Source organism: Orcinus orca, chromosome 10 (genome assembly GCF_937001465.1).
Source record: "Orcinus orca chromosome 10, mOrcOrc1.1, whole genome shotgun sequence".
Lineage (NCBI taxonomy): Eukaryota > Metazoa > Chordata > Mammalia > Artiodactyla > Delphinidae > Orcinus > Orcinus orca.
In genome coordinates, this window is record NC_064568.1 from 85,731,068 (window position 1) to 85,747,138 (window position 16,071).

The following is a 16,071-nucleotide window of genomic DNA, read 5'->3' on the forward strand; positions in this document are numbered from 1 at the left end:
TGTGAAGGAACTGGAACTCTTACACAATGTTGGTGGCAATGTAAAGTGGTACAACCACTTCGGAAAACAATTTAGCTGCTTCTTAAACAGTTTACATACACATTTACACTATATACATACATACATTTACATACATACAATTCAGCCACTCCACTCCTAGATATTTACCCACAGGAAATAAAAGCCAATGTCCAATCAAAGATTTGTAAATAAATGTTCATTGCACCTTTGCTTGTCGGCCAAAAACTGGAAACAACACAAATGTCCATCAGTGGGTGATGGATAAACAAACTGTGATATAGTCATACAATGGAACACTACTCAGCAATAAAAAGGAATGAGGTATTGAGACATGCAACAAAATTCATCAGTCTCAAAATAATTACACTGGCTAAAAGAAGGCAGACAATAGTACACATACTGTATGATTCCATTCATATGAATTTTTAGAAAATGCAAACTAATCTATAGTGCTGAGAGTAGCTGCCTGTAGATGATTACAAATGAGGAGGCAAGAAGGAATGTTTACTAAGATGCCTGAGAAAACCTTGAGGTGATGAGTATATTCAGCATCTTGACTGTGGTAATGGTTCCATGGGTCTACATGTCAAAACTTACCAAACTGTACACTTTAGTTGGCTGCCCGTTACTTATAGTTCAATAAAGCTGTTGTTAAAAATCTACATTTTATTAATACCAAAAGATTCACTTATCACTCTATTCCCAGAAAGATCTTACAGATTACTATAGAATAGCTATGAAATGTTACTGTTGTAACTTGTACAACATCTCTAAGGAACAGTACTCTCATGTTTACATGGCCAGGTAACGTAAGAGCTAATTGTTCTTTTCAAATTGAGTTATGGAGAATGTGTTTCCCTTATCACAAATTCCCGGTCCCCTCCCACCTAGCCCCTGTTCAGTCTCTCATGCAGAAACTTCCATTTTCCCTTACCTTGTTTTTCCACATTATCTCAAGAAACTTTCAATAGTGAACCAAATAGAAGGTATTAGCTGGTGTCAGAAACTCAAGAAAGGTTCTGACCTTGCAGTAATGACAAACAGGTCATTCACACCCACCTGAGTTGGCTTGCTGCACAGGACACCGTGAATCTCCAGGTAGCTGAAGGTTACCTCGAGCTGCAATTGAGGGAGGAGGGGGAAATAAAGACCTGTAATGAGGGTTTTAAAACCTATAATTCAAAGTAAAAATGCTACAATTAGAAACAGTCCAGTGCAAACAAAACATTGGGCATCTTCTGAAGGTAGGCTGGTTTAATATCTCCATACATTCAATACAACATGACCTTGATCTAGCATATTTCAGGAAAAGCATTATTCACTTTCCCAAAGGGCTGAAAGGAAACTCCAAGTCTGACTTTTTAAATTTCATCCAAGGACAAACCCAATGGAAAGTTTCTGTACTTCTACTCCAGTATTTATTTACTGAGAAATGAATAGATGAAGGGAGTCATCTAAATAGACTTTTTTTTCTCTTATTTCAAGATGTTGCTTCAGCAAATCAGATCAGGATAGAGACAATGTTTGTTTTCCCTTCTCTCTAAACCTTTACCTCTTTGGGTTACCCTCTGACCACTTACTGGAGTCATCTTTCCTTCCACTGTCTTTCATTAAAGTTCATATTTTGAATGGATTTAAAAGAATATAATATTTAGGAATTTTAATCTGTGTTTCAATGAAACACACATAGTTAAAGTCTTCTCTCTCTCTCTGTGTATATACATAAATGATGATTTATTTCCTTTCCATTTTAATAACAAGTGTCCCTTCCTCGCTTCTCCTGTAATCAGCATTTCTTTTTCTTCAAAATACCTCTAGTCTCACACTCTTTGCCTATTTTTCCTGGAAAACAGCCACTAATCTTTCTCCCAGTTTTTCAGTCTCTCATCTCAGTACAAACAGTCACAGGGCCTGGTACTAAAGACAATGAAGAACTGAGTTGGATCAGTTTATTTTACCCTCTCGTCTTAAAACTAGAAATGTGGGGACTTCCCTGGTTGCGCAGTGGTTAAGAATCCGCCTGCCAATGCAAGGGACACGGGTTCGAGCCCTGGTCCGGGAAGATCCCACACGCCATGGAGCAACTAAGCCCGTGCGCTGCAACTACTGAGCCTGTGCTCTAGAGCCCGCGAGCCACAACTACTGAGCCCACGTGCCACAATTACTGAAGCCCACGCGCCTAGAGCCCATGCTCTGCAATAAGAGAAGCCACCGCAATGAGAAGCCTGCTCGCCGCAACTAGAGAAAGCCCATGCGCAGCAACGAAGGCCCAATGCAGCCAAAAATAAATAAATTAAATAAATAAATTTATTTAAAAAAAAAAAAAAACTAGCAATGTAATGGAAAAAGAACCCATTCAGAACCAAACCCATAGGACCCTTAGTTCTGCCTGCTGGTGCTATGTTGTACCTTTACACATTTGGTCAGATAAATTTTAGAACAGAGAACCCCTGAATCCCCAGTATGGTGATGAGGGCTGGAGGTAGAAAGATAATTCATTCTTTCGTCATTCACACAGCCAACCAGTAGAATTTACGGAAGGCCTACTGTGTGCCAGCACTGGAAAGAGGAATGAGACATTTATCTTGTCCTCCCATGGTTACATGCAGCATCGGGGGCACATTTTAAACATTCCATTAGAGTGGACGTCTTCTTACTTATCATTACCAAGATCTATACTTGGTGGATTTTGAAAAGTCATTTCAAGCAGGGAATCATTCTCTAAAAACAGTACCTCTCTACCTTCATTTATTTCAAATTAAAACTTATAAACATTTTCATCTGCTAGCCTTGGACATAATGCCAAATTTTCTTCTTTGAGTCAAGTCCCATTGTCTGGCCCTCCAGTGGCATTTCCTCTGTGGACCACACCCGTAAATGCAGGACACACAACTTCCAACTGAAGCTCTTTAAAACAGAGTGAGAGCTTGAAGACACTGGGAAAGCAATGTGAGGGCATAAGTTCTCTAGATTATTATGTCCCCCAACCCCCCAGCCTTTAACAGTTGTCCGGTCCTTAACAAGACAGTAATTTTTTAAAGTGAATTATTTTACCAACATTCAGTATTTCACAGATACTCTCTCCTTTTGCAGCCTATTTCATTGATATGTAAAATATCTTTTTAACAATTTACTATTGTAATTATAACTGTTATGAATAGGTTTGGAAGCAAACCACTGACCCTTGGTGGGCATCTCATACAACTGGTGGGAACAGGTGTAAACAGCTACAGTCTCTTATAACCTAGCGGCTCTGAAGATGCAGCTGGCATCAGTCAGTGTATCAGGACTAGCATGGGCAGCTTTGGTCAATTTGGCTGGGGGAGGTTAGCTGGAGGTCAGGTAGGATGCTTCTGCTGCACCTCAGTGCTGTCCCTGGAATAAGCAAAGTGCCAGGGAACCAGGAAAGCACTGAGACATTCCAGCTAGGCCCTGAAGAATGACTTCAAGTGTGTCAAAGAAAGAAGGAGTGAAAAGGGAAATCCAGGCAGCAGAAGAAGAATTTGCAAAGGCATAGAGGCATTCAAAGAACAAGGGCAAGACAGAAACGAGAAGTAGACCCTGCAGTTTCAGGGATGCGTGAGGGGCCAGGCTGAGCACGCGATTCATCGGAGCCCTGGTTCTTATCAATGGTGAGGAGGGGAGATATGGAGACACACTGACCAACATCACAGCAAGGTTCAAGCCATTCTCTCTAATCTCACCCATGGCTCTTTTTAACAGGCCTTTGTTCTCAGCTCCCACCACTGACCCTCCTGACTCCAGCCCACCCGGAAGACAGTTTAAAGAATGTCACTGGGCAGGAGGGGGCAGGGGGACTAGTTAGGAAGCTGAGACACAGGCAGGCTGCAGGAAGACCTGAGGACATCTTTAAGAGAGAACCACAGGGCCTCCCTGGTGGCGCAGTGGTTGACAGTCCGCCTGCCGATGCAGGAGATGCGGGTTCGTGCCCCGGTCCGGGAAGATCCCACATGCCGCGGAGCGGCTGGGCCCGTGAGCCGTGGCCACTGAGCCTGCGCGTCCGGAGCCTGTGCTCCGCAACGGGAGAGGCCACAACAGTGACAGGCCCGCGTACCGCAAAAAAAAAAAAAAAAAAAAGAGAGAGAGAGAACCACAGATACAAGTGATCAGTTAGATAAGAGGAAGGAATCATCCAAGGCCCGCCTCTACCCTCAGCAAGACAGTCCCCACCCAAAAGGCAACAGAGCGAATCTAAATGTGATTATGTGATGCTCCTTCGGGAACTCCAACCGTTCCACATGCAGCAACCCATGTCACGACTGCCCATCTTTCTGACCAATTTCCCTCCCTCCACAGCCTCCTACTCAGTCCTGGGCCCACATCTCAGCTCCCCAAACACACTGTGCTCTTGCAAACTGCTAAACCTCTGACCAGCAGGAGACCCCTTTATCTGCCTGGTTGACGCAGGCTGATCCTGCAGCCCAGCTTCTCTGTAGACCCTTCCCTGATTTGACAATCACCCGCCCCCCTCCTCCCCCCTTCTGGAGGGAATGGCAAAGTTCTACTTCTTCAACTGAGTGTGACTGCAGAGGTATCTGCTTTGCAATTTATCACGGTGATATACATTTCTATTTTGTGCATTTGACTGCGTACGTGGTACATTTAACAATAAAAGGACAAAAGAAGAAAATGTTTAATTAATCAGCCCCCAGAGAAAAGAGAAGAAACCTATGTGAAAATCGGGGCTGTTGTACACTACTGTTCTGAATATAATTATTTCCCCAGAAAAATGTCATTGACACCGGTTCTGCTTCTCAGCCAAGGTGCACTGTGACACATGAAAACCAGCCTTCTGCAGGCAGGTCACTTTGGAAGAAGATCTGCCTTTATTTGTGATGCTGACAGTATCAGAAATCAGCACCAATGTCCAAACTACCCTAGCCAGGCCGATGTGAGATGTTATATACATCTTGGGATGAAGCTGGGCCTTCCCTCAGGGGCAGAGCAAGGAGGGGGCAACAGAAGGGAGGCAGATGACTTCCCAAGAGGTAATACACCTTCTGCTGTGTCAAAACATTTTTAATTAGGGTAAACATATCTTTCAGGAGCCTTCTACTCAATAGGCTGCTTGACTATTTTCTCAAGCCCATAAAATTTCCTTCCACAATTAATTTTTCACCAGTGGGATAATGGTTAACACTTCCTTATATCCTGCCTTCAGGTACTTTAGCATATAGGTAATTTAGTCCAACACCATTTATATAATGACTGATTTCACTTATAACACATTATAAACATAAAGACTCACTTTGTATTATCAAAAGGGGTGGGATAATATAAAGCCTCATTCCTCGGAGAAACTTTATAAAATTTAGCATTTGTATGATCAGAAAGAAAAAAGGCAGTATGGCCTTTGACTAGCAAACAGTGGGTTGGTACCTTCTCAAAGTTCAACAAAAATCATGCTAATCATTAGTTTGTCAGTCCTACCAGGTCCACTGCACTACAGCACCGTGTCCAGCACGTAAGTAGGTATTCACAGGACAGTGGCTACATGTTGAATTTTAAGAAGCAAGAAAGGACTGAGAAAATGAGCAAATAACACTGCAGCACAAACATAGGAGCAAGGCTGAAAGCGTCTCCCAAACCTTCCCCATTTTCCTGGGTTTGTGGGCAGGTGAGTTCATATCCTATAAAATCAGTCAACACCTTTCTGTTACCATAAAGAAAATAAAAGAAGCAATTATGATGCCTAATTCATGAGCTATCAGTTCAAATGTTAATTTGCACCGTATAACGAAGGACATCTTATGGAAAATGTTAGATCTTTTAAGGAACCAAGTGGCACCGTGTTATTTTCATAGGCAACACCAGAGTCTGCCCATGAAAGAGGGCTAGGTGGCTACGTTCCCGGTAATGCACTCCGTAGAGTTATGAAGGTCATTTCCCACGTGTCAAAGCCTTAGAAAAATGGGTCGTTACTGGACCCAAAGAAATAAGAACTAGACTTGAAGAAAGTGTAAACCCTGCCCCAGTTGAGAGAGAAAAATAACTGAAATCCACAAGCCTCGGGGATATGGAACATGAAATGCTTCGCCACTTTTCTTGGGATGCCTTTAACACGGAGAGGGAACAAAGGAGGAAATGTTTAGGTGCTTTCTAGGGAGAAGGAAGGAAAATATGGTTGTGCAAAGAGAACTCTGGACACATTGGCCTAAATCATAAGTGTACGCAATTGAGAAGCGAGTGCGTTTTGCAGTGTGTGTGTGTGTGTGTGTGTGTGTGTGTGTGTGTGTGTGTTGGAAGGAGGAAACTCTTCAACACTTACCTTGGTGGGGATTCGTGCTGTGACAAGGAAGGCTCGGCATGATGTAAGCACCTGTAAGACAGAAGCAGCCGCATCAGTATAAGTACCGAAAAGTGAGCTGGTGGGCTTTGGTGTGACCCGCAGGACTTTAATGATACTGAAGCCTCGAGAGGCTTGGTTCCTGACATGTAAGAAGAAGAAGTGACCTGGGACAGCTTGTTGGCCTTGTCGGATTACTAGCTGTACTCTAAGAATCACTGTATGAAGGGCCCTATCAAACAAATCACCTGCAAAATCTCAAGACGAGCAACCAGTCAGCAGCCCAAAGGAGCCACAGATTACGCCAGTTGAGTAAGCAAGACAGGTGTCTAAGATATTAAAACACAGATATCTTATCCATAGGAGGAGCCTCACTATATCAACAGCAAACTTAATGAAGAAGCCAAGTACTCATTCACACTTTCCAAATTACAACCGCCACCCACGTTTGCCCTCTTGCCTCCTGTTCTCTGTCCACTAACTGATAACATTACATGACACACAGGCAGCAAAACAGGCTACTCTCCCAAGAAGTCAACCCCGACTTTGATCCTCAGCTATGCCTCTCTCAGTCCTAGAGAGAACATTTACCAATTCCAGCTCTCAGCTCTCAGCTAAGAACATACAGATAGCCCATGGGGTCCCATATGCCTACAGGCACCTCTTGCCCAGCAGGGGCCCTTGTGAATACAAAGGGGCTGGAACTAGGCTGAACTCCTAGTTCCTACCTTAATCTCTAAACGTGCCACTCCGCAACCCGGAGGTCCGGGCAGGCCTCGGGGGCCTTTGCAATAAAGAAGGCGGACTCCAGCACTTCTCAAGTTCTGATGGGAGACCTGTCTTTGATTTTCCAAACAACTTGCTTGTCACTAAGTTGATATTTAGCAAATGATACGTCTGTGCTAGTCTGAGAATGCTAGATTTGAACACAACTTGAGAAATCATAAGTCAAGGCCACTGAGGCCCAAGTTGCTACAGGATTTATCCGGATTCAGGCCAGGGCTCATCCTGTTCATTCACACACAGAAGGTGAGTCTATGCGAGTGCCTGTAGCCTGCTCTGTGCCTCTCTTTACGCTCCCAACTCTAAACAGAAACAGTATATTTTCTAGATAACTCTTCTTTAAATAATCAGAGGTCACTGCTATTGGGAATAACTCAAGTCAGGATCCTTTATGAGACAGATGGTAAAGAGAGGTAGCCCAACACTGGCTGGGAGAGTCTGATAACGAGCAAAGGGAAGGCGGAGACAGAGGGGCACGGCCTGTTGAAGACTTTCCACCCAGATGCCTTCAATCACAGTTATTCAGGGGATCCTTTTCCACCCGGGTTCATTTTTGCTACTTGACTTTAGAGGTGATATGCTCTAAAAGACCATTAATAAGTGACTTCTAAAAGTGGAGTCAACAAAAGACATCTATATTTGAATATTCTTAGGCCATGAACCACAGTTCTTTTCCCAAAGGAATGATCCTTACTTTTTTTTACTCAGGCCCTTCAGAGATGGGGCGGGGGAAGCAACAAGCAATAGAGAGGGGAGAGGCGTGTAAGAAGTGGGGTCAGATGAGTGAGTGGAGGCCAACTGCAGCCCAGAAGTAGCAGGACTGGCTACATAAACTGCAGGGCCCTTTGTTCAAAAATTATGAAGAATTTTAAAGACAGAGACAGAAAGCATTTACCCAAGCGTAGGGCCCTTCTGAGAGCAGTGCCCCATGCACCTGTACAGGTCACATGCCCATGAAGCCAGCCCTGAGTAGTAGCTACCATTTATCAAGTGTTCCCTATGGGCCATAAATGGGCAAACATCCTTGGATACACTGATTCATTTAATCTTCCCAACAACCATATTCTCTATCATTATTACCCCCATTTTACAGATGAATAAACAGATTCTGTGATATAACCCAAGGGCAGGAGTAGGGTTCACGTCTGTCAACTCCAAAGCCTATGCTCTTCACCATTAGGCTACCTTTACACATTCTAACCCAATCTTGCCTCCTGGTCTCTAGCCCCTGGCAGTTCGGTTAGATTTGGGGTAGAAGGGTAAGAGCCCAGGGCCACCTGTGACTGGGAAGGGATTCACAAAGCTCCCAGCTCAAACAGTATCTTCCTCAACATTCCAGTAGTTTAAAAGATTCTCTTTTCAAATCCAAGAATGGCCCGGAGAGCTAAATTTTTCAAGTAATCTACACTAGCCAAGCCTTGACTAAGACAGCAGTACCCAGGGAAGTAGAGTTTGGCTGCCTTTGGGGAAAAGGCAAGAGGCAGTCTTATCGCGTGAGACACACAGGGCTCAGTGGTGAACATCAGACAGTCAGAAGAGGCCTGACAGTAATAGAAAGGGAGATAAAAGGGGGCCAGAGACAGGCGTGGCTGGTGTTCTCATTTGCTTAGGTCTGGCAAACAGGTTATCTGTGACTAAATTACAAGATAAGGACTCATCTTAAAGGATGAAAAATTTGCCTTCTCTGAACTAAGACCTTGTCCCACAGCACTTTTTTTTTTTTTTTTTTTTTTTTGCGGTTCGCGGGCCTCTCACTGCCGTGGCCTCTCCCGCTGCGGAGCACAGGCTCCGGTCGCGCAGGCTCAGCGGCCATGGCTCACGGGCCCAGCCGCTCCGCGGCATGTGGGATCTTCCCGGACCGGGGCACGAACCCGCGTCCCCTGCATCGGCAGGCAGACTCTCAACCACTGCGCCACCAGGGAAGCCCAGCACATTTTTTTTAACTGAAGTTTAGTTGATGCACAATATTGTGTTAGTTTCAGGTGTGCAGCATAGTGATTCCGTATTTTTGCAGATTATACTCCATTATAGATTATCACAAGATAGTGAGTATAACTCCCTGTACTATACAGTATATACTTGTTGCTTATCTATTTTATATACAGTAATTTGTATCTGCTAATCCCATACCCGTAATTTGTCCCTCCCCACTTCCCCCTCCTCTCTGGTAACCACAAGTTTGCTTTCTATATCTGTGAATTGGTTTCTGTTTTGCATATACATTCATTTGTATTACTTTTTAGATTCCACATCTAAGTGATACCCTTCAGCACTCGCCTTTCTCTGTCTGACTTATTTCACTAAGCATAATATTCTCTAGGTCCATCCACCTTGCTGCCACTTTCATTGTTTTACCGCTGAATAATATTCCATTCCACGGCACATCTCGACGTGGCATCCTTTCAAACACTGCTCCTCCTCCAGGGGAAAAGGAAAAAAGAAAAAGAAGGAAATCACGCTGACAGTCGTGATGACCAGCATGGCTATAGGAAGCCAGACTCCTCACCTCTTTACCTATGGTTGACCCTTGACCAACTCGGGGCTTAGTCTGCATATAACTTAGAGTGGGCCCTCCATACCCCCAGTTCGGCCACATCGGAGGATTCAACCAACCACAGACCATCTAGTCAGTACTACAGTCTTTACCACTGAAAAATATCTGCATAAAAGTGGATCTCTGCAGTTCAAACTCATGTTGTTCAAGGGTCAATGGTACAATGGCAGCACACACGTTTCTTTCTTCCAGGGGTACTTGTATGATCAATCCCTGATTTTTCAAGAATCTTTTTTTTTTTTTTTTTTTTTTTTTTTTGCGGTATGCGGGCCTCTCCCGTTGCGGAGTACGGGCTCCGGACGCGCAGGCTCAGCGGCCATGGCTCACGGGCCCAGCCGCTCCGCGGCATGTGGGATCTTCCCGGACCGGGGCGCGAACCCGCGTCCCCTGCATTGGCAGGCGGACTCCCAACCACTGCGCCACCAGGGAAGCCCTTTCAAGAATCTTAAGTCCACAAAACCTTTACACAGAGTCAAATCATAAAACTCACATGCCAGAAAGGACTCAATATCAATCACCTAGTGAAGACCCCCTTAGAGTTTATAATCTGAGAGCAGATCCAAAGAAACTCATCTCGTAGATAGTCTGTGCCAGAGCTGGACTGGAAGAGGCAACTCCTTATTCCCAGTGTATTACCTTTTCACTCTCTCCTCAAACGGCAATAAGGGTCAATGCCAAAAGCCCCAGACAGGAACACACAGCCTCTTCAGTAGTCAGAAAAATATGTTTAGCTCTGTGAACATTCCCTCAAAGGAAAATTGGTCCTACAACATCCAGGATCCTTTTACAAGCACAGCAGTAATACCAGTCAATACATGTTGGGTACCATGTTCTCATAGGTTTGCATACATCATCTCCTTTAATCCTCACAGCAGCCTATGGGCTAGATACTATTATTAACCTCATTTTAAGAAGAAGAAACTGAGACACACAGAGAGTATATTACTTGCCCACGTCACTTAGCAAGTAGGTGGCAGAGCTGGGATTCGAACCCAGATGGTCTGGCCCCAGAGATTGTGCTAATTACTTATAAGGGCTCTCAAATCTCACCTGCCCAAGAACAGCTTCCTCAATAGTCTGCACACATGCAAACACAGATGAGTCACAGAGCTTTAAAGCCAGAAAGAAGCAAACAGGTAAAAGCGTCATCCATAAGGTGATGGATATTTGCATATCGTAAGAACAAGGACCAGTCTCTACTGTCTGTCCAGACCAGTGTCTGTCTGTCTCTGTCTCTCTCTGATCACAGGGTAATCTCTGTGAGTCTCTATTTGGATCTGTCTACTTGATTCTACACGTGTATCTCTCAGCTTATCTGTGTCTCTCCTTGCCCGTTCCCCACCCCTCCCTCCAATCCCTCCTCTCTGCTACGGCCTCCGCTATCCCCACCATGCCCCAACCCATCTTCTCGTTCTCTTTTCCCTCCTCTGGCTCCCCACCCGCTTCACTCTGCCCCCATTTCCCAGCGCTTTCTCTCTGCTAATCACTGAGAGCTTGTATCTTATTTATGCCCATTGCAAAACAACATGCACCCATCACAGAAGAAATTCTCCATTCTCAAAGAGTATTTCATTTGGAACATAGTCACAGAGAAACTTGAAAAAACCATGAAATAAAAATGACAAGACACCTTTTGACATTATTATACAACGAGCACATCAGTAATTAAGTGATTACGAGGTCCCCTGGGTGAATCTAGTTACTAAAATCTAATCTCAAAACAGGCATCCACATAACTGCCACATGGCAGCAATCTCCAGCGCGAGGCGCGGGCTGGCCTTTCCGCCCGTTTACAAGTGTCACGTTTTGGAGAATAACGTCTCCCATGAGAGCCGAGGCATCAGGTGACCTACCTGACTTCTCTTGATCTGCCCTCTCCTGGAAAGTCACCAGGGGGTTGGTTGCTAGGGGCCACTGACAAGGTATTAACTGGCTCAATATATTTTTTAAAAGAGAGGGAAAAAGCCCAGGGTGTTCACACGGATTCACCTTTCGAGTAAAGAGCAAACTCTTGACCATATGTAGATACATGAGGTTCTAATGATCACTTCCGCTTTCACTCTGGCAACAACAGCGCTCACAATCTGTGGCCCTGCATGCCAACTCCCTTTCTTTAGAAATATTTGAAAGGCCGCGTAGGTACACAGTGTCCTTCAGAAGTTGGACACAGGCCAAAATCATCTGTTTGAAAAGAGACACACCCAGGCTTTGAAGGCACAAGCTTTGTGCTGGCGGTCCCGCTTCTGGTGATCAGCTCAGATCTCCAGAGGCATGAGGACTGTTCTTAGAAAGCCTTGAAGGGGATGGAGCCGAAGGGATGAAATTCTCCAATGCTGACCCAGCCTTTCCCAACACCATGCCCACTTGTGAGCACAAGAGCGTAGCAATGTTTTGAAGCAAGTGTGCAAAACTATGAATGCTACCATTCCAAGAATTGTACTTTTTGTTTTTTGTTTTTTTTGCGGTACACAGGCCTCTCACTGTTGTGGTCTCTCCCGTTGCGGAGCACAGGCTCCGGACGCACAGGCTCAGCGGCCACGGCTCACGGGCCCAGCCGCTCCACGGCATGTGGGATCCTCCCGGACCGGGGCACGAACCTGTGTCCCCTGCATCAGCAGGTGGACTCTCAACCGCTACACCACCAGGGAAGCCCGTGCTTTTTGTTTTATCAACCCAAACTGCGCCAATAAATGGGGCCACATTCATGCTGAGAACCCCAAAGAACTCAATCTCCTAGCTTTCCTGTTTGGGGCCAAGATGCCCTAGGATTTGTGGCCTTGGAGGTCTTACACACACACACACGGCTTCTAGCAGGTGAGGGGGGAAATCGCGCAGGAAAACTCCTCTTTGATCTATCAGGAAGTGTTTCCCGGTAGTGTGCACTACCTTGGTGCTAGGGATAGCAAGCATCTTCCTTGCAGGGTGACCACATCTTCATTTCCAGTTTTAGCTCTGAGAATCCTGTCTCCCGGAAACTGGAACACTTGGTTGCCCTACTTTGCCGGGGTTTTGGAATCAGGAAGACAGATTCCAATGCTGGCTCTGCCGCTTTCTAGCTGTTTAACACTGACAGAGTTAGTTAACTTCTCAGTTTGCTCACCTGTAGAACAAGAATAATACTGCTGTGCAGGACTAATCTAATACTGTTGTTTTAAGTAAAATACAAACGTAGATAAAGCCCTAGCCCAGCACCCAGACGTCTCTGCTGAATATATCAAAATAATTGGTGTAAGAGCATCTTAAATTTAGATTCCCAAAGTAAGACTAACATCTATTGAATTTTTAAATAATGGCTTTTGTCAACAGAACAAAACAAACAACAGCAAAACAGAAACAACGATTCTGAGACATCTCCTAGGCTGGCATTTTCAGTTCAATATATATACCTTTAACCTTGAAGGAGAAGAATTTTCTTGCAGAGTTAAAAAAAACGGGGGTTCGGGGTGGGGGTGTGTGTGGAGGGCATTAGAAGAAGTATATGGGCTGAGCCAAGGAACCTTAACCACAAAGGGCAAGCTAGAACTTCCCTCCCACCTCCTCTGCGAGGCCCATTCTTCCAGAAGAGTCTTAGCATGCAAACCACATTTTCAACCTCTATAATGAATTTCCTCTCCCTTTCATTGAAATGCAAGCAGCAGCCTGGTTCCCTTTGAGGCTTCTTGGTTCAACTTTTAACTTCAAAATTTCACTTGGAAACATTTATAAAAATCCTCCCTACTGTTAAGACTCATAGCTTAGCAGAGAAGCCTAAATTTCGTTATGGAAATGATACAAAATGAGGTCGGTCATGGAACCCTATCATGGCACACTTACTAAAAACAAAAGTATCTGTTTCACCCTCTTATAGGACTCCATTACCTAAAGCCTACCGCTGCACAGGCAATCCATAAATTCACGGCCCCTAAATCCACATTCTCTCCTGCACATTACCAAAAACGCCTTTCCTGTAAAACTGGGCTCTTCATGGCAAACATTCGACCAATGGTCTTAAACCACCCAAATGCTCTCTAATTTGCAAGCAAACTAAATGATGAGTGCCATTTAATACGTTTCCCCTCTTCCAAACCCCCAGACCTCATTAATCCAAGACACAAGCTTTGGGGAGGGAGAGGGGCAGGTGGCGAGGACTGTTAGCGCCACCGTGGAGAGTTACGAGTGACAGATGCTCAGGGACTTGGGCAAGGTCACCCAGAAAGTTGAGGAAGAATAAAAAGCCCCTCTGGCTCTGAGCCTCGTAACAACCCACTGCACACAGCTCTGATGACCTTCACCCTCTCTGGCCAAAGCACGACCCTTCACCCAAAAGGAATACAAAACAACACATCGTTTTAGCGCAATGTCTGGCCCCAAATCCCTTATAAAACTGGATCACCACACTAGGAGGCAGCATAGTCCAGCGCAGGTCCTGAAAACTACAAATCCAGCCCCACCTGTTTTTTATAAATAAAGTTTTACTGGGACACAGCCCCAACCATGTTTAATGGATCATCTCCAGCTGCTTTCACACTATGAAGGCAGAGCTGAGCAGATGCAACAGAGATTTTTATGCCTCACAAAGCCAAAAATATTTACTATCTGGTCCTTTACAGAAAGTAAAGGTTTGCTGACCCCTTGCATAGTGGTTTCGAGGACAAACTCTGGGGTCGGGTTGCCTGGGCTTCCAAGCTTCACTATTTACTATCTGTGTGCCTTGGGGCAAACTACTTAATCTTCTCAGTGGCTCAGTTTCCTCTTCTGTAAAATGGGAGCAACAAGGTACACCTTATGGAGCCATGAGGGTTAAATAAGTTAATGTGTGTCAATAAGTGAACATATGTAAAGTGCTGAGAAGAATATACGGAAAGTGCTAGAGTTTGTTATTATTTATATTACAATATTATAATAATATTATACATGTCCATTATAGTATTACACTAAGAACAGAGTTACTGGATTTAGCCTGGGTTTGGCCTCAAGCTGGCCAAGTGACCTGACTCTGAGCAAGTTACTGTCTCTGTGGACCTCAATTCACCCAAGTGTAAAATCAGGGGGTTGGAACAGGTGTCTAACTTACCTTGCTACACTCTGGGTCATGACTCAGGCCCACTGTGGAAATGTCCCAGTTCTAGGACCCCTCTTCTCTTTGCTTTGCATGGACAGCCAAGAATGGCAAATCGCCAGTAAATATTTGCTGAGAGGAATTAATTCCTTCTTGGGCCCCTGCTCCCCGGAAGGACAGACGCTCCCTCAACAGGGGGGGCAAGGAAGTCAGTGGAGTTTGGTTTCTGTCTTCTGATATCTAGTTTCGGGGGAAGTCTTTGTACTCTAACACCTGTGTGAATCCATTTCTTTTCACCTGGTTATTTATGCCATTATGCAGAAATGGAATGTTTACATACAGCTTGTCAGACACAATGGCTTCATTCTTCCTGCAGTGCTTTCATTGCAAATTGTAAGGTTTTATCAAAGCATGAAAGAAAACAAATGTTTCTAATTTTTCCCCACGGATGAACATGTGGCTACTTCCAAACAACATCAATTCTTCTTGATGTCACTAACATTTCAGATCTTCGTTTCAAAGCACTGGCCAAAACAAAACTCTGGAACCAGATGCATTGATTCTATGATGATAACATATTTTTAAAGGCAGAATAATGGCGTGACCATAATCCCTGGAATGGGACCACCTCTTAGGCTAAGAGTAAAGATGAGCCCAACACCTAGAACCAGCTCCACAGGTCCAGGAAGGTCAGGCTAAGGCACTTACATGGGGCAGAGTTTCTGCCCAGACCTCTCAGCATTGGGGTCTCATGGGTCTGCATGGGGCACACGTGGAAAGGGACCTCTGCTAGTCATCACTGTCATATTTATGGTTTAAATGAATTCACCAACAGTAGAATCACAGTCATTCAAAGAATACAGAAAAATACAACATGAATGTAAAGGTCACATTAACCCAGTTAACAAAACTCCTCGTGCTTCCCTAACACAAGGCCAGCCAGTCTCTTCTTGAACAAGCCATGAGTTACCAGAACCTAACTCTAGCAAAAAATCACAAAGTTAAAAGCAATCTGGAGATAGGCATATCTAATTCCTTTATTTTATAGATGAGGAAACAGACCAGGAAGGGTCAAACAATTGTCTGCATTTATCAGGGCTTGCTTTTTTTTTTTTTTTCCAAACAATGGAATTTAAGCACAAATAAATGTTTTAAAGGAAATGAGTAGCTCTCATAATAAAAATTTTTTTTAAAAAAATGTTTTTCATTAAAAACCAGAGCTCAAGAGGGACAGAAACGAAATCAACTCTACAGATTTGAGAAGAACTAGTGGGGAGTCCCTTCTGGCTGCCCTGATGGAGTGAATGGACTTCAGCCACGTTTCTTCCAAGTATGATTCCTCTCAAGATTCAAAACCCAGAAGCGAGA

The 16,071-nt window shown here is 44.4% G+C and overlaps 1 protein-coding gene across 11 annotated transcripts in view; it reads right to left on the reverse strand.

Annotated features, from left to right (window-relative positions):
• The window catches only part of CARMIL1 (capping protein regulator and myosin 1 linker 1), a 318,638-nt gene that overhangs the window by 188,619 nt on the left and 113,948 nt on the right, over window positions 1-16,071 (reverse strand). For all 11 annotated transcript variants that reach the window (XM_049715468.1, XM_049715467.1, XM_049715466.1 and 8 more), the window contains 2 exons: window positions 6,311-6,361; window positions 1,081-1,140 (listed from right to left, as the gene is read on the reverse strand). In XM_049715468.1, coding sequence (XP_049571425.1) covers window positions 1,081-1,140; window positions 6,311-6,361 — 111 coding nt within the window. The remainder of the gene's footprint in view (window positions 1-1,080; window positions 1,141-6,310; window positions 6,362-16,071) is intronic.